The sequence below is a fragment of the Oryzias melastigma genome, linkage group LG9, assembly GCF_002922805.2.
Source record: "Oryzias melastigma strain HK-1 linkage group LG9, ASM292280v2, whole genome shotgun sequence".
Taxonomy (NCBI): Eukaryota; Metazoa; Chordata; class Actinopteri; order Beloniformes; family Adrianichthyidae; genus Oryzias; species Oryzias melastigma.
Genome location: NC_050520.1, coordinates 23,364,214 through 23,383,381, shown reverse-complemented (window position 1 = coordinate 23,383,381; position 19,168 = coordinate 23,364,214). Strand labels below are relative to the sequence as shown.

Genomic DNA, 19,168 nt, shown 5'->3' with positions numbered 1-19,168 from the left:
AGGGGTCAAAATATGGAATAACGACAAAAATGATCTTGTTTTACTTCTTTGACACTTTTAATAAGTACAAAAGCGTTAAACAACAAAACTCCATGTCAGTTTTGTAGTTGAATTGTCAAAGTGTAAAAGGATCATTTCAACAAGGATTACCTGGTTTGACCCTTTTGCCCTGTCACTGTCAAAAGATCTCATTTCATTTTACTTTGTTAACAGGTGAATGTAAACGTGCGTATTGTTGCTTTTTTTCCTGTTGAGTTGTAATCTGATCTCTCCAGAGTGTTCCTTGTTTTTCACTTCGCTTCTCTCTTAATAACTTGTAATGTTTACCTGCACAACTGAAAGTGATGAAGGTGTTAAATGATGAGTGAATGAATGTACAACTTTGGGATAAACAACATGCCAAACAGACTGATGGTCCTCAGAACCTTGACAGGTTTTTAAATCTTTTCAGAGGATTTAGCATTTTTTTGGGGTGTGTCAGTGGAAGGCGGAAGGCATGAGTAATGAAAACTGGTCACCTGCTTTGTGGCATGGTGTGAGAACAAAAAAGCTAGCAGCACTGCAACCAGATCAGTCATTCTCAAATGCAGGTATGTGTGCTCCAGGGGCACTTAATGTCTCTCCAGGGGCTCCATGAAAAATTTGACTCCGGCTTAAAAAAAGTATAATATATTTAGCAATAATTAGTTCACAGAACAGTTTTATTTTCAGCAGAGTATTTTTTTTAGCAAAGTCTTATTCTGTTTTGTAATGAATCAACATTGATATTTTATTCTTTTCAATGTTTCAGTAGCCGAACCAAATAATATCCAATATTTGCTTTTCATTTTTATTATTCTTGTTGCAATGCTGATTTTTATTTGAGCAATAAAAAAAATGTCCTTCAGTTTTATTGTCCTTTAAGAGTCTCGTTTAAATGCTGTCAAGGCTTTTAGTCACAGTAAAGCACTTTTCTTAAAAGATGAGCTGCCTTGCACTGATTAAGAACTATTTGGTTTAAAAATGTGCTTCAGAGGGGTGAATTTAGGGGTACATGGAATAATCACCAATCTGTGTAGGGAGGAAAGCTGATGACTACTTTTGATATTTGCTGCAAGCTTTTCCAGATCTTGATAAGTGTGACGGGTGCAATTTATTTTGACTGTTCATTCAAAATTACTTTTTAGTCATTTTCCTTGTTGAGCACCATTTCAGAGTTAAATTAAAAACATAAATGAAAGAAAAATATAATAATTAAAAATAAATAAGATCATGTTTTGGAGCAGAGTCTCTGCTTTTACCTCCCGAATCCATGGAAAGGACTGCAGGTTACTGTTAGGATAAATATAAATACATTATAGGTTTTTTAAGCATAAAAAAAGGAAACTTAAAGATTAAAATAGCTAATTTTTGAAATACGAAATAGTTTATTACTTTTGAGATGCTCAGATGACTGACTTTCAAAATAAAAGACATTCTATTCCACATATTTTTTAACCCTACTTAAAATCTTTGATTTTTGTTCCATACTACAATCTGTCTTAGACTCCGGTGCACCTTATGTATAAATTATTTAAGATTAATTTATTTTTATTTTTCTTCAAAGATAAAGAGCTACAATTGAGTGGTGAAAGAGCCACAGCTAGCATATCCTTGATCAAGAAGATATTTGGCTGCTTGATTGCTTCTTCAAATGAGAATCTCTAAAAAGATGACTCCTTTTCTTTCTACATGTTGACATATTTCAAATGCAGTGCTTACAGGTTGTTCAGCACTTTTGATTGAGTGGATGCTGCGTCCCTTTAAATGCTTTTCATTTGCAAAGAATCGTGAGTTTAAGTGAATTGCTCTTCTCTCACAGAAGAATGGAAAGGAAGATAATAAAGGAACCGTTCAACCTCTCAGATTGATGAATTCTGACAGCATTTATCATGGCAGTCATTTAGCAACTTAAGGGTCACTTCATACGTCACATCATACGAAAAAAAGTAGAATTCAAGCAAACTCATTATCCCAGAACCGGTGACAAGCTGAATAAAAAAGGCCTGTTCAGTGCTGGGGATGACCCTGCAACCTCAAGAGCTAATGGAGCAAAGAAGAAAGTTAAAGAATGACCACAATGTAGTCAACAACATGACACATTATTTTGGTAAGGCAATGAAAATAGTCTACGTCAGTTAAAAAAAATTATCAAAATCTATTAAATGAGTTTTAGTCTTCTTATATACTCTAAGCTTTATTATTGGTCAATGTCAGATTTAGGACTTATAATTATGGAAGCTTTTTTCAACCATATTTGAATTGATTTGTCAATTGAGAATTGTATATTACTTTGGATCATGGGTGAAAAAAAATCTTCCATGCTTTTATTTTCCTGTTAGAATACACCAACTCTTTACTTTAAAAAAAAAACAACAACTCTGTATTAAAATTAATGTTAAGCTCTTTTTGTAAGGAAAAACCAGGTTATTTCAAACGTGGCCAGTAGTCTAATAGATATCAATCATAATACTGTTCAAAACAAATCAAGTGCCACTCATTTTACAACATCGAAATTAATCTGTGTACTTATTTTTCCATGTTTTTTCGTGTGTTCATTAGTTCAGGTAAAAAATAAAAATAAAAAAGAAACAAAAAAGAAGTTATGTTTAACTGAATTTGCTTTCATAAATTAGTATTGGGGCAGTCCATTTTGAGAGATCCTGCAACTCTCTAAAAATTCTCAAATTTGGATGCAAAAATTTAAACCCGAAAATAAATAAATAAAACAATACAGGTTGTTGTAAAATGTGTTGACAATTTTGGCAAGGTTTCTCCCCAGCAAATTCATGTATCAGAGTAAATTTGAGTCAAGAAAACATTAAGTCTTGTGGGCCGCTTGTTTTCACTAAATTACATAAATCACAAGTTTGAACAATTTAATAAAAAAAATCAAATTTGTTTTTGTTTCGATGTGTTTATTATTATTATTATTTAAATTATGATTAAAATAAAATAAAATAAAATAAAAAAGTCATTAAAAAGTCTCGCGATACTCACAATTTGTCGTTATGGGAAACGTCTCGCGATACTTACAGATTGACAAGATCCAAGAAGAGTAGAAATCGGAGAAGGGGATAGCAAAATATCTTGTTTTTGTTGTGTTTTAAAGGAGGGACAAATAATTTAATACTAATTGTGTTGTCTATATATCGACCCAATCTTTATTTTCGTTGCATATCATTTATTGTTCAGAGAGATTTCAAAGTACGCGGCCACACAGTTCAAATTGTATGTTTGTGGTGCTAACTGTTAGCTGATAGGCTAACTGGTATAGCCATTGAAGCAATGGCGTTGAAAAGAATTCAGAAGGTGAGTGTATGTTTTCTTTATGTACCAGACTAAGTGTGGAGTAGACTCGTTGGACCAATGTCGAACACCGTGTAAAGATATTCTATTCGCAAACCAATTTCTGAAGGTCGAAGTAGACGCGTTAGCTTAATTTTTATGTTTCTTCAAAGTAATTCTGAAGACAAAGGCGAGCTAACCACTAGTGGCCTTGTTGGTGCATTGCTACGGCAACGGTGTTTTCCAATAACAAATGATCTGTTTTGTTATTTAGAAGCTCAATTCCCCCCGATTTCTGGTATATCTTTTCCAAGCAAACTTTCAATGCCATCGATGTATATTTACTTTGAGAAGTGAGGTAGTGTTTGGCTAATATTTTTTTGCTAACAACTTGAGTGTGTGAGGCTCTTAGCCTGTCCGTTGCGTCGGATTTCTTTTAAAACTCACGATTTTATATAAGCATTATCTACGGATATGTTGGTTTACATTGTGACTGATAATGTATGTAGTCGCTGAGTGACAGCTGCCTGATTGTTGCCAAAATTGAACCCTCGAGTCATCGTTGCCATATAAGGAATGGCAAATGGGGCACTAGAGCAGGCTATGGTGTGTATTTATATAACGGAATAGATTGGCGTCTTTTCTAGAGATGTTAAATAACGGGCTTAACATCCATTTAAGCTTCTTTTGTTTTTCTGTCTGTGGTTGTATATGTGATGTTAGTCGAACATCAATGCCTGAACGCTTTTGTTTATTTTTCTTCAGCTGACATTGCAACTCAAATTTTTGTTCACTAGTTCTTTTTATAGACTATATAATTAAGTTTGGCAAACTGTAGTTAAGATCTATGGGCTAATCCGAACTTGACATAAAAACAAATTGAGTTTTTATTTTCATATCAGCCAGAGGATATGATGGGGAATACATAAAATATTCGTATTTGAAATAAACTCCAAAATTGTTTTGCTTGAGTTGACTTATTTACATGATTTTTATCATGGTGTTTCAGCCTTTTGTTTTCACATGAATTCTCAAAAAAACCTATTTAGGAAACCAACTAACTCAAATGATCTGAAATAAACAATTTTTATCTGATAAATCTATATAATTAACTAAGGTGTAATAACTACTAAATGTGTACTTATTCACTTGGTCATTGTGTAAATTCAGTAGCTATTTTGAAATTGCTTTACAGAAATTACTTCTTTTTTTTCATTTACTATTTTAATCTATTTCTTTCAGGAACTCTCAGACCTGCAGAGGGACCCCCCTGCCCAATGCTCTGCTGGACCCGTTGGAGATGATTGTAAGTCCTTGAAACTTTGTATATCTTTACAGTATGTATAATACTGAAGTACACTTAAAATTGCAAGTGTAGCATTAAAAAAAATAAACTCAAGTAATATATGTTTTTTTTTCCGCTCTAGTGTTTCATTGGCAGGCAACAATAATGGGTCCAGTAAGTAGTACTGACATTAACTCAAATTATTCAAATTTAATACAAAAAGAAGGTACAAAGTGGTTACAACTTCTTTTTTTTTTTTCTTGTTTTAACAGAGCGACAGCCCATATCAGAGTGGAGTGTTTTTCCTCACCATTCACTTCCCAACAGATTATCCTTTCAAACCACCAAAAGTAAGACTGCTTCTGTTTTCAAAAAATGATGCACGATATTTACTTGATTTGATTTTATCAGATCTGTAGCTTTTCTCTTATTTTCCTTTTTTTGTGTAGGTTGCATTTACAACAAAAATTTACCACCCTAATATCAACAGTAATGGAAGTATTTGTCTGGATATACTGAGGTCACAGTGGTCGCCTGCACTCACAGTATCAAAAGGTAAGAGTTAAAAACAAAAAAAAGTTATTTGTTTGTGTTCTGAGTATTTCAAAATGACAAGTGGAGTTTAGCAAAGCTATTTTTAAAATTTGTGAATGTGATATTTAAGACATTACACCAATTTTTGAGTTTAACACCTAAAGTTTGTATTAAAACATTTTTTAATGTATTTAATTTGAAAAAGGGACCTCTGGTTATTAATACAGATTTCTGTTAATGTTTTTGCTTTGGGGCATAATAAATTATTTCTTTTTTAGGAAACACTCAGTTTTTGTCACCTGACTGTCTAATGTCTTCTTATTCTTGTATTTTTTTCCAGTTTTATTGTCCATCTGCTCTCTTCTTTGTGATCCAAATCCCGATGACCCACTGGTACCAGAGATTGCCCATACGTACAAAGCTGACAGAGAAAAGTGAGTCCAAAACAGAGGTTTCTCAGTCATTCCAGATTATTCTCTAAAACAATAGAGAAATTATAAGTTATAAATTATATGCAGCTGCCAAAGAGATCAAGAAAACAAATAATTGTAGACGCTTTTAGGTTTTAGAATTATTTTGCTTTGAAATCAAATCAGTTAGTTTGGTTTTCAAGTCTGTCTAAAAGTGTGAGCGCTGCCTCTTGGTGTTAACCACATTTGCAGCTTTTACACCTTTAAATCTGTTTTCTCTGAAGTCATGAAAAAAAAAGTTTGACGGATGTGATGTGCTTAAAAAAAACTACAAGACACTAATAGTTCTCATCTCAAAGCCCAGAAAATAATATATTATTTAATTTTATGCTTTTGAAAAAACAAGCACTTTTTTCTTACAGGTACAACAAGTTAGCAAGAGAATGGACACAGAAGTATGCAATGTGAGAACACCAGCAATATCAAAACACGGTTGAGAACAAAAGAACCAAATGAGCAACAAAGGGGAAAACAAACAAATAAAATAGTTACAATAACCCTCAGTGAGGTACAGTGCCACTTGGCTTTTTGTGTGCTGATCTGCTACCATGTGCTGTTCTTCATAACTTCTGTGGATCTGCCAAGAAGGACCCGACGGACTCTTTAAAGCACTCCCGCGCGGAATACCGGAATTTCCTCCGTCCCCTAGAAGCCACACTCAAGACTTAAGACCATCTACTCATGCCGTTGTCATCATCATTGCTGCAATTCACGCGCTTCATTTTCTGTATCGGTGTCAGGTCATTGTGCTCCTGGGATGCAAAGGTTTTGATTTGAGGAGATCTGCTCTCCATTGCTTCAGAGAGTACCATCGGCGTCGCACTGGATGTCTTGTTCTGACTGTGTTTCCATGTATTTAGAGGCCTTTCTGTGTTCCGTTTTTTTTTTTTTTTTTTGGTGTATGTGCAATTGAGACAGAATGTTTCCCCCTTTTTTGAGTGCAAAATGGTGCAGTGCCATTACCAGCAGCTTATCTGTTGGCACTTAACTGTCTCTACCCTGAAACAATGTGAAATGAGTAATCAGGAACGGCTTTCGAACATCCACACCGTGAAAACACTGGAGGGCTGCCAAAAAGCCTGGGATTTGCTGTGGTGGGTGAAGACCCACGGTCCTTCCTAACACACGTCATTTCCTCCTCACGTATGGCGAGCAGTCATCAGTGGTATGTTCATCGCACACCGTATACAGCAGTCATTTCACTACTAATGTATGGAAATAGTTACCTTTTGGCATAGCTGTTTGCCTCCTCAGTACAGTTACTCAGGTATCTAATCATATCATCAGCCTTGAACGTGCACTGACCCAAGGGAAGAGAAGACCAGGGCCCATGTTATCAAGCCTCTTTCAATAAAAACCTGGCTCTATTTAGGGAGTTCTTTTCTGCAAAGGCCATGAAAGACAAGCGTTGAGTTGCATTCATGCTTCGTAAGAATGAACTCTTTCTTATGTTTATCCAGGTCTCCATCTTCATTTTTCTTTGGAACAACACCACGATCTTAGCTTTCCAGGAGTCTTTTGTTTAGATGAAATGGCCTCAGATATCACAATTCCTTATTTTGAAAATAGGAGCTTTAAAAAAATGGCATCTTGCAGAATCAACTTATTTTTAGGCAATTATAGTTGTGAAAATGCAGTAAACTGTCAAAGGATGTATTTGATTTTTCAATATATTCTTTATCTTCAATATATTAAAGGGGGTCTGCACGTTTTCACTTCCATTTGGAAAGAACATGGTCAAATCTACGTTTTTAGACCTTTTGTTACATCATTTAAATGTTTAAGTTTAAACTTTTTTCCCCTCATTTGGTTCATAGAAGAAAACATAAATATGTGTAATAAACATGTGAATTATGTAATAACTGCTGGAAAACCTTTGTAAGAATTCTGATGCTGCCAACATAAAGGGAATTATTGGATCACTTTTTGTTTTTGAGGCTATAGAAGATTCAATTCAGTAAATAGTTGAGCATGATGGAATTTTAGAATTTTTATTGAAGAAATAACATGATTTAGGTTCTGTATGTGGATTCTTTTTGTCAGTAATAGCTGCTGAAGCAACTGTCAACTCAATTTTTTTCCTCAAATAGTTTGTTGGATTTCTGTTTTTGTCTGAATGAAAAAACGCTTAAAGATCTTTGATGTATTGCAGTTAATCCAGTCTCTGTGTGCATTAACGGTTGTTCATCTGGACACTTGAATGCAGTTCATAATGCAAGTCATGATTCATGGACTTCCCCTGTCCAGTGTGCTTGGTCGGGTTCACATGGGCAGGTCGGCATGCTTTGCACTCTGGAGAACCTTTTCACAGCCATTTTTTCAGGCATCAGGGATTTCACTACGATTCATTTGCCTAACACCTCAAACAAAATTTCTAGCCTTAACCCTCATTTTGTATTTTTAGACGATGTGTCATAGACTGTAACTCTGCCTATAGGGCTGTAATAGAAATGAAAACCCGATTGGAGCGGCACCAGTACGTGAATTAGTCTGAATGCAGAACTATTACTCAAGACATTTGAAAAGTTTGGAATTGAACTGTTTTGACTGCCATCAACATACAAGTCTTCAAACAGTATTGAGTAGTAACAGACATTGTTATAACAAGAATAAAAGTCATCTTGGTTTTTGTTTGTCTGGAGTGTTTTTTTTACATAATAAGTAAAAAAAATGAACAAAACTTGGTATTAAGTGAGAGTGAAGAAATAGATGTTTTTAAAATAAAAAGATGAAAAAGTATCTGTTGCTTTATGCTAGAAGAAATGGAAGTTGAATACATGTTGTGTGTCAAGGTAAAGAAAGAAGCCAAATTACTAATATAAAACCCTAGTTTAAACTACTATATAAAGTATTGGTTTACATGTATAAAAGTACTGTATTTACACACAATTAAACAAGCTGTTAAGAGTGTGCACTTAGAACTCATATTTTTCTTCATTTTTACGTATTTTCTTTTAATTTCAAGCCAAACTTTTTTGGTTTCATTAGAATGATGTCATGCCAAGGAGACATAATTCCTGTTTATTTTTATTTTTTTGTATTTAAAAAATAATTGTCTTTGGGTGAAATGTGCAGGAAACAAAAAGTCAGCATTAAAAAAAATAAAATATTACAAAATAAACTTAATATTTGATTTATCTGACATTTAAATATTTTAACTCACACTTAGTGTGACCATTAATTTCACCTGTTTCTCATTGATAATATGATTTGGATGTATGTGTATAGAACCAAATCTGAAGAGACCATTTTTAATACTGTTATTTAATAAACATTCATGCAGCCATTTTGTCTTTCAATTGTGAACAAATCATCACATAATTTATTTTGAAACCGCTTTGGGCTCAGCAAGCCATTATTAAAGCCTGAACATGAGATAAGATTAAAGAAAATCTACACAAAAAGAGCAAAAAAAAGGTCTTGATTTTAAGCAAAAATTGGTGTCAAAGCATCAACTCTGCAACTAATGCAAATAAAAAAATATAGGTTAAATAATTTATTTCATCAGTTAAAGAATTAGGGCAGTTTGGAATATTTTGAGAGAACTGTATTATTATGTGATCAATTTTACTTTTGGTTTTGCTTTTTACATTTGTATTTATTTTTATGTACTCCTCTTAAAAATGATTTGAATGTATAAATAAACAAGTCTTGACAACTGGATTAAAAAAGGCATTTAATTTGAGATAATATAATTTAGTAAACATTTCTAAAAATTACATATTCAATTTCAGGCTGGGAGAAAAAGGTAAGTATTTTTGAACTGATGACATTTGGCTTTTTCTTAACCAACTTCACTATTGAAAAGTCTTTTTTTTAATGAGTAAAGTAAGATAGACAGACTTTAATTGTTTTATTTCAATTTAGATTGGATCCCTGTAGTAGTTTTTCACTGGCATCTGATAAACAAAAATTGCAAATCTGTAACAAATTTAGGAAAACCGAAAGATAGATGCACACACACACGGGCGTATGTACATGCCTGTAGTGTATAACTGCAACAAATGCATATATGCATGTGTAAGCCAATAAATCTGTTTGCCAACTAGTTACAGAACATATATTCTCAGTTGGAATTTAAATTTGAAACAAACATTTGCTTCATAAGTTACCCTGTATGCATCCTAGTTTAATTCACTAATAAGTGAGTGTCATATGAATTTATTTTAAATTGTTTTAATAATGAATTAAAATATATTTAAAATTAATAAATGAACAAATTGAGATTTTTAACTTTTACTTTGAGATAGTAAAAAAAAGTATGAATTTCACCAAGATTTGCAAATATCCTTCTGAGTTATCCAAATTTTTTTAATGTTTTCCTTCTTTCGTGTTGTAAAACCTTATTCTGGAGGGGAAAATGTATAACAAAAGAAGTCTAAGTAAAAAAGAAGACGTGTTTTTTTATTCAAATGTATCAAAACATTTACCTGAGCGGTTCACGTTGGGGTCTACTCGATAAGCATCACGGCGTGTGCAGGTTGAGCGGTGCAAACTTTGCCTGTAGTTTCACTTCAGATCATTTTTGTTTCATTTAGCTTAAGTGATATATTTGTATATTTTAATAATGCGTAGGACAAAAAATATCAAAGTTTTTCTTAACTGAAATCTCAAAGACAGACTTGAGCCGTGCTGTCAGGAGATGATGGTGTTTAACCGCGGAATCCCTGAAGAAACGTAGCTGCTGAGTGGCGTCACAGTCAGAGCTGAAAGTCAGTATCATCGTCATCGCCGCTCCTCCTGTAGGAAGGGCGCTCCCCGGATAGCTAGCTGGCTAGTTGAACTGAGACGAACCATGTCAGTAAATCTCAGCAAAAACGGACCAGCATTGACAGCTGCATACAAAGAAGTGGTGGACGAAAAATCCAACACGAACTGGTAAGAAGCTACATTTTTAAAGCGACAGAAGCTGTATGCTAGCTGCAGTGCTAGCTCTGATTCACTGGGCAAATAAGTTAACCTGATATTGAAGAGACGCAATCAGTCACGAATATAGTCATTTAAAACTGTCTCGTACTTTGTGTATTTTTTGATAATTTTGAGGTGAAATGTTTTAAATTAGCATAATTATTTCAGGTGATAGTGTACCCCCCTTTCCCCTTTCTATCGATATATTAAATTAAAACTTGACCCGTCGATAATAATAGTGTTTTTGATTGATAATTAGCTTCAAATAATAATAAAAAAATATTTGGATAAATTATTAGTTGTTTTTGGATGGTATGAAATTACCCAAGGGAAGTCGTTAGCTAAACCCCCCACTTCCTGGTAAGATATATCAGAAGTTAGACTGTACCAACATCCACATACTTCCTCCTCTAATTATCAGGCATTAGACGGAGTATTTTTCCTGCGAGTACAGACCTGTTGCAGACAGCTGCGGTGTTTAATGGTGACCTCAATTAAATGAAGCAAAAGACTGATCCCTCAGGGGGACGAGCTGACACCGGAAATATGTCAAAAATCTACCCACTTCTTTAATTTAAGCGTTTCATAACCTGCTTTTAGAAATAAACACGTGTTTGTGTTTTAGAGAGTAGATAAGGGATAGTTTATTCGCCAATGTGAATAAACTTAAGCCATAATAATCTTGGGAAAATCAAATTGTGAGGACTGTCAGATCCTTGTTTGGATGGGAACCATTGATGCAAATGTCATGGACACACTTCCGTTTAACAACCAAAATTCATTCAAATGTAAAGACAAGTGTGTCCAAAATTACTGACCATAAAGGCTATCATTAGGGTTATTGATACCGTCATTATGACTACAAATTTGTGAATCTAATATGACTCAAAACATGCTTTTACCTAGTTATATTTGAAGTCTAGTTTGACTCAGATATTAAAAAAAGAAAAGAACCCTTATCTTATCAGTCATCTCAAACTAGAACTTACAGCATTAACAAATGGTGACAAACATGGTTTAAAGTTAAATGGTTCCTTTTCGTGTTGTATCACCTGCCAGGTGGTGTTGATATTTGATACTGCAAACCCATGGTAGATCTGGCTGGACCCACTATTCAGCAACCATTTTATTTGCTATTGTTAAGACTTACAACAGTTTACCTCTAAAAACTGTTGATTGCTCTTATTTAAAAGCAAAAATATGTTGGTAAAAGTCCAACTTTTTCAGAAGCTAGAAGCCCTTTAAAGATTACTGATTAAAGTAGAGATTACAACTGTTTATACTTCTTGTTGCTGAAAAAAGTAGCCCGTCTTCATAAGGCATTACCGTCACACTTGCTTAAAACTGGTTTACAAAACATTTCAAGTTCAGATGTGACAAATGTGTTTCCTGCAGGGCCTTGTTCACCTATGAGGGAAACAGCAATGACATCCGTTTGGCAGAGAAAGGAGGCAAGTCATTTCTGTTTTTGTTTTTTTATGAATATTTTCACATTGTTGCAAAATGTGTCTATCAGTCAAGTATTATCAAAGTTATTTTTGTAATTTCAGTAGACATGTTGTAAAGATTAATTTGTAATCTGCAAAAGGTTAAAAAGAGGTAAGATTACCTAATATGGAAGTTGTGTGAAGAATTACACAATAAAAGCCTTTCGGCGTACCAAAAACAAACAAACAAACAAAAAAAACAAAAAAAATGAGCAATTCTGTCTTTCAAGTGTTCCGCCTTAACTTGATTTAAAATTGTCTTTTTGTTGAGCAACAAAAAATGGAAATTGTATGTCCTACACATACAAAAGGTACAAAAAAATTAAGATGCAAGTGAGTACTTTGTTTCACCATCAACATGCGCTCAGAAACTGAGGGAAACCCTGATAGAAAAAAGGTCTGACAGACCCAAAGTCAACAGGGTGGGGAACACCTGGACAAAGACGGCCACCACGGCATTCTGCGTTTAATAAAAAAAATCCCCCGACATGTTCCCAATAGATCAGGAGTTCATCCTATAACAAGATAATGACTCAAATCTTGGATCCAAGTTTTTGCTGAGTTACCTGAGTGGGAAAAAAAAACATAAATTGGCCAGTACAGTCTCCAGACATGAACCCAGTTGAGCTGCTTTGGGTAAGCAAAGTGAAGACAGAGCATCCACTATTTATGGGACCCTCTGCAGGAGACTTGAAAGAACATTCAGAAGAATATTGAAGGAATACAGCGACTGCATACAGCTGCTATAGCTGTAAAAGTGGGTACTTTAAGGAATCAAAACTTAAAACTTACAGGTTGATTTCTTTCTTATTTAATCCCTACTGTTTTTTTTCCCCATGTACAACAAGACCTTAAACTCAAAACGTTTCACAATAAAAGCCTGAAGGCATTGGAGTTGTATGTTATTGTCAAGCGGTGGAATAATCGTCACAAAGGAACTGCTGACCTCTGCTTTCCAAGCTGATCATTTGCAAAGGGAGACATTCCCAGAGAGTCACAACAAACCACAGAAACCATTTTTCCCTCTACTTTGTTGAATTGTCTAGATGGAGGACTGGAGGAGTTGGTTGAAGAGCTCAACAGTGGAAAAGTGATGTACGCCTTCTGCAGAGTTCAGGACCCGAATTCTGGTCTGCCCAAATACGTCCTCATCAACTGGGTGAGTGGACGATTTTACGTGGAGCTGTTTGGTTTGTGGGCTTTTCCAGAGTCTGTCAAACGTCTGTGTTCTCTCGTTACAGACTGGAGAAGGAGTAAATGATGCCAGGAAGGGAATGTGCGCAAATCATGTCCTTTCTATGGCCAATTTTCTGAAGGTAACAACAAATGTTTCCCATTTGACTGTTAATCAGAAAGTATATATGTATTATTGGAGATGTGAATGCTGATATCTCAGACAGTGCTTCTATATTTGCCAATCATATATGTGAGTTCTGGTTTTGTAGTAATGTAATGCTTTTACCTAGTGATAATTTCCCTTACATAAGTGAAGCCTGGCGCGCTATCATAGTTGGATCACTGCTTTAGTACTGCTAATGGACTTAATTCACTGAGCACGATGAGCATTTTATATGGACAAACAATTTCTGATCATATACCCTTTACAACGTCAATTAAATGTAAACTGCCTTGACGAGAAACACCTGCTATTTCAAAATGAAAAAATTAATCGTTCTCTTTTACTGAGGAGGAAATCCTGCACTATTATGCTTGTACTTCTTCCTAGTAGTGTTGATTGTAGCAATAAGAGCAGTTATGTACAGTGAAATTATGCTATTGATTTTTGGAAGGAGGTACTAGGTGTCTGTAGCTATTTACAAGCTCCTAAGTCAGGGAGTACTACCTGATTCCATGTTGTCTGTGCTGCTAGTGTCTGTTTTAAAGACTTGCAAGCTTGATTTTATGAAAAACTATAGACTAATAGCATTAGCCAGTGTGCTTTGGAAAGTTTTAGAAGTTGTTCTTCTAGACATTTTAAAGGATTTGATTTGCCCTGGTGATAATCAGTTTGGTTTTAGAGTTAAACATGGGACAGAGATTTGTATTTATGTTTTAAAAGACGTTGTCCATAAGTACAGATGGCACAATTTGTCTGTTCTTCATTTGATAGAATTAATCACACCAACCCCTTTTTCAAGAATATAATACATTTTAGGTGTGAATTCACTTTTATTTAAAAAGCTCAATATCACAAAAAACATTGCCTCATTAGACTTCATGACAGTAATTGTACAGAAATTTCTGTTTTTATAGTCTTGTTATGTTAACTGGTCGAGTCTATTCTGAATATGCAGTTTAATTTCTGGTTTACTTAATTTTCCTTTAAATACTGATTCTTGTTTGCCTATTTTAGTTTTTCTTTATTGTTTTAATGAATATTTTTGTTCTAATCTGTAAGATCTTTCCTTTCTATATCTAGAAAAGATTTGATCACCTAGAATGCATTTCATCACAAGTTGCATCAGGACTACACTTGAACACTAAATAAATGATTCATAAATATTTTCTCTGTTAAAAGTTTACATTAACTGCTGAAATCTTTTTTCAATAGTTTTGCAGCTCACAAATCACAGCAAAGCTAGATGAACAATTTAGCTGCAAAAATTATACTTTTCTTTTCCAAAATACCCTTTGAGTTTTTTTTTTTTTAAATCCTTCATTACTTTTACACATGGTTATATTATATTGTCACCAAATGATCCAAAATACAATCAGCTTTCTGCGAACTCTAGTTCTTGTTTGTGTTCTCGTTATTATCTGTTGTTAGCTTAGCCACTAAAATAGATTGTGGTTTTCTTGACACCTCACGAGCTCCTCTTTCATTGTCTAAAGTTCTCCTCAGCCAGAGCTGAAACTGTATGCACTTTTTCATATCATCTTTTTCAGTTTGCTCTGTACACTTAAAAAAATAAGAGCTTCATTGTGTTTTAGAAATTGAAGTTGTTTTTTTTTGTATTTTCAGGGAGCTCATGTCACAGTTAATGCAAGAGCAGACGAGGATGTAGAGCCTGAAGCCATCATGCAAAAGGTTGCTAAAGCCTCAGGAGCCAACTACAGCTTCCACAAGGAAACTTCCAGCCGCTTTCAGGACAGCGGCCCTCAGGGGCCCGTGGTGAGCTCTCCTCTGCCTGTTTGTAACAGAGATCAACAAAGTGGAGAAAAGTTTAATTTATGTTTGACATCAGTGGTCTTTCAAATTAGCTTCCTTGGAAATTTGATTTTTTTAACTACCTGTTAACTATCTTTTTCTTCAGGGCTCTGTGTACCAGAAGACCAATGCCATGTCAGAAATCAGGAAAACGAATAAAGACAACTTCTGGGCACAGGCTGAGGTAAGCTTTCACACACGAGGCTAAAAAATGCCTTAGAACACTAAATATTCATGAAGCATCTGTTACAGATTTCTAAAGCTTCTTCTTAGGTACTATTGATTCAGTCTTTCACCACTGAGCTGTTTTGTTTTTCCATTTATTTCATGATGCGTGAAAAGTTTAACGTCTCCAGCTTCCCCATGCTGATTTTGAAACTAACTCATGATGACTGTGTCAACTGACAGAAAGAGGAGGAAAAACGCCGGCAGGAGGAGCGACGCAAGGCAGAGCAGGAGCGCCAGCAGCTGGAAAAGGAGAGAAAAGACAGAGAGGCCAAAGAAGCTGCTCTGAGGGAGAAACGAGACAAGGAGAAGGCCTCTCAGATCGAACAGCAGAAGTACGCCGAACCCTTTAAATAAATTTAAAAAAAAAGTATATGCTTGGTAATTAATTATAGAGCTCCGAATTCTTCTTTTTTCTGTTTTTTTAGGAAGTACCAAGAGCAGCTGGAAGCTGAACGTAAAGAGCAGGACAAACAACATTGGGTGAGTCTCTCTGTGAGGCAAAGCTCAAATTTGCACTTGTGACATGTAAGCTAATGCTACGTTCACACTGAGCATGATTTGCACCTCAGGTTTATTTATTGTTAAAAGCTCTTCAAAAGCACCATGTCTGTGTTCATGAAGAGATTCTCCCAGTACGGTGAGCTTCACCATCTACTGTAGGAGCTCTGCCTCTGATGCTCTAAAGCTCTGATCGCTTCTGTACGTTGACTGGTATGAACATAGCTTAACAGAAACAATGAAAATGATTATTAAAAAAAGAACATTTTAGTAGTTCAGGTTTCATGCAAAAGGTATAGTTAAAGAAGGTAGCAAATGCCATCAGTGAAATCATCAGTATCAACCTCATCAGGAGAAGCAGCAGGAGAAGGAGGAGACCCAGAGGAAAGCAGTCAGGAGGGGTGAATCCGTGGAGAAGGCCAACGTGAGTCCCCCTCCCTCCAGAAAAGACTCGATCTGAAGCCTTTTTTCTCTCTTCAAACTTCTCACTCCATCTTTCCTCTCTGAATATTTCACATCAGATCTGATCAGATGCTTTTGTCTTTTTAATCCTGTCTGCATAATACAAACGTTTGCATTCTTTTGTTTTCCTTTCTAGGAAGCTGCGTCCCTCATCTCTCAGCGCGCCATGAACCCCAGAGAGATGTTCAAGCAAAGAGAGCGGGGAATAACTCCCAGTGACTCAGATGTGCCCCCTGCAGCCCCTGCCAGCCCCCAGCCAGGTATTCCTCCCTACAAACCTGCCTTTTCTCTTAATATGTGTTCATCCAATCTACCTGCAGAGCCTCTAGCCTCAGGCAGGTAGCAGGTCACGTTCTTCTTTCTTTTTTCCTTTCTTTGAGTTGGAACTACACATCAACACGTCTGGTTTGTCTCATGCTTGACTCTGTCTTCATAATACGGTTTCCTCCTTCTGCTTAGTCTGCCGGCTCGTTGTTTTCCTTCTTCATGTGTCTGCATGTCTTCTGGGTCAATGTACGTCTGTGGTCAGGGCGACTTCAAAGCCCCTTTCTGTCTGAGCAAGCGTTTAAATCTGAGCGAAGCAGCTCGCCTCAGCGCCAAGCTTCTCCTTCTGCAGCGCCAGCACGCTCCGCCTCTCCTGTCCGTGCCACAGGTGTGAGCTAAAACCACACACAACAACACACACACACACACTAAACCGCTGCACAGCATTCTGGGCACTAAAGCTCAGTGTTTCATTCGTCGTCATCATCACTTCTGTTTGTCATTCTACTCATAGTCCTTAAAAATCCTCTTTTTGTTTTGTTTTCTGGAAATAGTTTGTGTTCCGTACTCATTATTCAGAGGTGAATGTTCATGCATCGTGTTCATGCATGTCTGTGCCTGTGTTTTGGGTGATAAGAGCCTGTTGTGGATGATGAGCAGGAGGCAGCCCCCCAGGAGCCGTGGAAAGGTGGGGGCTCATTTCACTTCTCATTCATCAGCTTTTTTTTTTTTCTTTTTTATCTAATGACTTTTTCATCTGCTCTCTAAGATGAAGTGATAGGCCAAAAATAAAATAACAAAAACAAATACATAAGAATAAAGTTGTAATTTTGAAAAAATAAATGATATTATATGGGAATAAAGTTATACAGTTGTGAAAAAATACAAAAATGCATGAAAATTAAGTTGTGAATTTATTCTTCAAAAAGTTGTCATTTTACAAGGAAAAGTCACGCATTTTATGTTCCAACAAAGACAATTAAACATTGTTTAATTAATGTTGGGAGACAATTCAGAGAAATTGGCTGCTGCTCAAGAATCTTCCTGAATCTGCTTTATTTTTTTGTAAATATTCACATTTATTTTCATAAAAAAGACCACTTTATTTTCTAATAACCATGACCTTCCTTGTAAAGTTGTGACTTTTTTCTTTGAATGTAATGACTTTATTTCTATATATTTTATTTATGTATATATTTTTAAAATCTTTTTCTTAATACTCTGGCAGTTGGATTTATTGGAAGAGCTTTCTGCTTTTTATCTTTGCTGCCACCTGCTGGTAGAAGACTATACCGTGATCAGTTTGTTGGGAGGAAATTCTCAATTGTTTTTCTCCCTCTTTTTTTTTAACCTTAGAGGAGGAACCTGTCACCAACTCATACGTTCAAGAGTCGCCTCATGAAGAGCCCGCTCAGGTGGGAGTGTTTTCCACTCTGTTTTCTATCAGTCCAGAAGAGTCTGTGCAGTTGATTAAAGTGTTTTTTTAAAATAAGCTCTTTCTGCAGTTTTGCTTTTTGAACATTTCCCTCTTTGTTGTGCTGCTTTTAAAATATTACTTTATTTTCAGAGTGTAAAATGTCACTAAATCTTTCCAAAAGTTAAACACCTGCAGCTCAATGATGAATCACTGTTTTGTCCAGGCCACATAAAACTCCCAACAGTCTAAAGTTGTTACGCTTTTGCTATATTTTTACTGGTAGCTTCACATAAAGTCAGTTTGTTTTGGCTTCTTTATTTGCAGTGTTAACAGTTTAATATGAGTTCTAAATTACATCAGGGAACACCTGCCAAGAAACTGCAAACAAAAAGAAATGATGCAAATAAAAAGAAATGATGTTGCAAAAAAAAAAAAAAAAAGGTTACTGCAAATAAAAAAGCCACAACAGAAGTGGATTACTGAGGATGGTTTTTGCCCATATACCACTATGAGAAAAAGTAAAAAAAGAAAAAATGAACTGGAGCAAGAATTGGAAATCTAATGAGAAATGAACCCCAAATTTGCACTGGTTCATTGCATCACGTGGAGAGTCCGTCTGTCTCACAACCGTCAGTTAGTTTACTCCATTGCATTTCCTGTCCGTCCCTCCTCCCCCTGGCTCCTGGAGGAGTATCTTCGTGTCTTCAACATTCAAAACTTTAGCTATCAGGCCCTTTCCTCACTAAGTCCTTATAAAATGCAGGTTTTGTGTCATAGATGATATGTTTTTGTACTTTATTGAACTTTAGTTGTCCATAGCGATGATGGACCTCTGCGGTCTTTCGTGCGTAATCGCGTGGGCACGTCACCGTAAATATGAAATTAAATGTTATTGTTTTTTTTTTTAAGTACAGTGGAAGTTTTTAGTTTGGACCAGGACCTGCTTCCTTTTTCTTTGACGCGTTGATGGATGGAAATGGAACTCCTGAATGTGTTCTTTTTTTTTTTTGTCAACACACCGCAGATGGACGGACCAGTATACATTGGGCTGTGTTCAATGTCACTATGTATAGTTTTTAATATTTTTACCCTCAATAATCCACTTCCGTTGTGCTTTTTTATTTGCAATGTTTTCTTTTTTTATGTGCAACATAATTTCTT

The 19,168-nt window shown here is 35.5% G+C and overlaps 2 protein-coding genes across 5 annotated transcripts in view; both read left to right on the top strand.

Annotated features, from left to right (window-relative positions):
• Positions 1-3,030: 3,030 nt before the first annotated feature.
• Positions 3,031-6,114, top strand: ube2d4 (ubiquitin-conjugating enzyme E2D 4 (putative)). 2 transcript variants are annotated; one of them, XM_024275655.2, is made up of 7 exons: positions 3,031-3,330; positions 4,549-4,612; positions 4,734-4,765; positions 4,864-4,941; positions 5,041-5,146; positions 5,466-5,559; positions 5,958-6,114. In XM_024275655.2, exons 1-7 carry the CDS (start codon positions 3,307-3,309, stop codon positions 6,001-6,003), a joined length of 444 nt encoding a protein of 147 aa, XP_024131423.1. In that variant the 5' UTR covers positions 3,031-3,306; the 3' UTR covers positions 6,004-6,114. The 2 variants fall into 2 exon arrangements, with proteins under 2 accessions (XP_024131423.1, XP_024131422.1); XM_024275654.2 differs by lacking the exon at positions 3,031-3,330 and adding an exon at positions 3,789-3,912.
• A 4,087-nt stretch (positions 6,115-10,201) lies between these two features.
• The window catches only part of dbnlb (drebrin-like b), an 11,360-nt gene continuing 2,393 nt past the window's right edge, over positions 10,202-19,168 (top strand). Inside the window, exons 1-13 of one of the 3 annotated variants that reach the window (XM_024275887.2) lie at positions 10,202-10,473; positions 11,899-11,954; positions 13,037-13,149; positions 13,232-13,306; positions 14,953-15,102; positions 15,245-15,322; positions 15,547-15,698; positions 15,792-15,846; positions 16,217-16,288; positions 16,463-16,586; positions 16,856-16,978; positions 17,228-17,278; positions 17,947-18,005. In XM_024275887.2, coding sequence (XP_024131655.1) covers positions 10,391-10,473; positions 11,899-11,954; positions 13,037-13,149; positions 13,232-13,306; positions 14,953-15,102; positions 15,245-15,322; positions 15,547-15,698; positions 15,792-15,846; positions 16,217-16,288; positions 16,463-16,586; positions 16,856-16,978; positions 17,228-17,278; positions 17,947-18,005 — 1,191 coding nt within the window. In that variant the 5' untranslated portion in view covers positions 10,202-10,390. The remainder of the gene's footprint in view (positions 10,474-11,898; positions 11,955-13,036; positions 13,150-13,231; positions 13,307-14,952; positions 15,103-15,244; positions 15,323-15,546; positions 15,699-15,791; positions 15,847-16,216; positions 16,289-16,462; positions 16,587-16,855; positions 16,979-17,227; positions 17,279-17,946; positions 18,006-19,168) is intronic. The other 2 variants (XM_024275889.2, XM_024275891.2) reach the window with 2 other exon arrangements.

Bases quoted from the DNA above. Each gene is read 5' to 3' on its own strand.
- ube2d4 (XM_024275654.2), top strand. From the start codon at position 3,883: ATGGCAAATGGGGCACTAGAGCAGGCTATG. The intron at 4,942-5,040 runs GTAAGACTGCTT...TTTTTTGTGTAG, and splicing joins ATCCTTTCAAACCACCAAAA to GTTGCATTTACAACAAAAAT. The intron at 5,147-5,465 runs GTAAGAGTTAAA...ATTTTTTTCCAG, and splicing joins TGCACTCACAGTATCAAAAG to TTTTATTGTCCATCTGCTCT.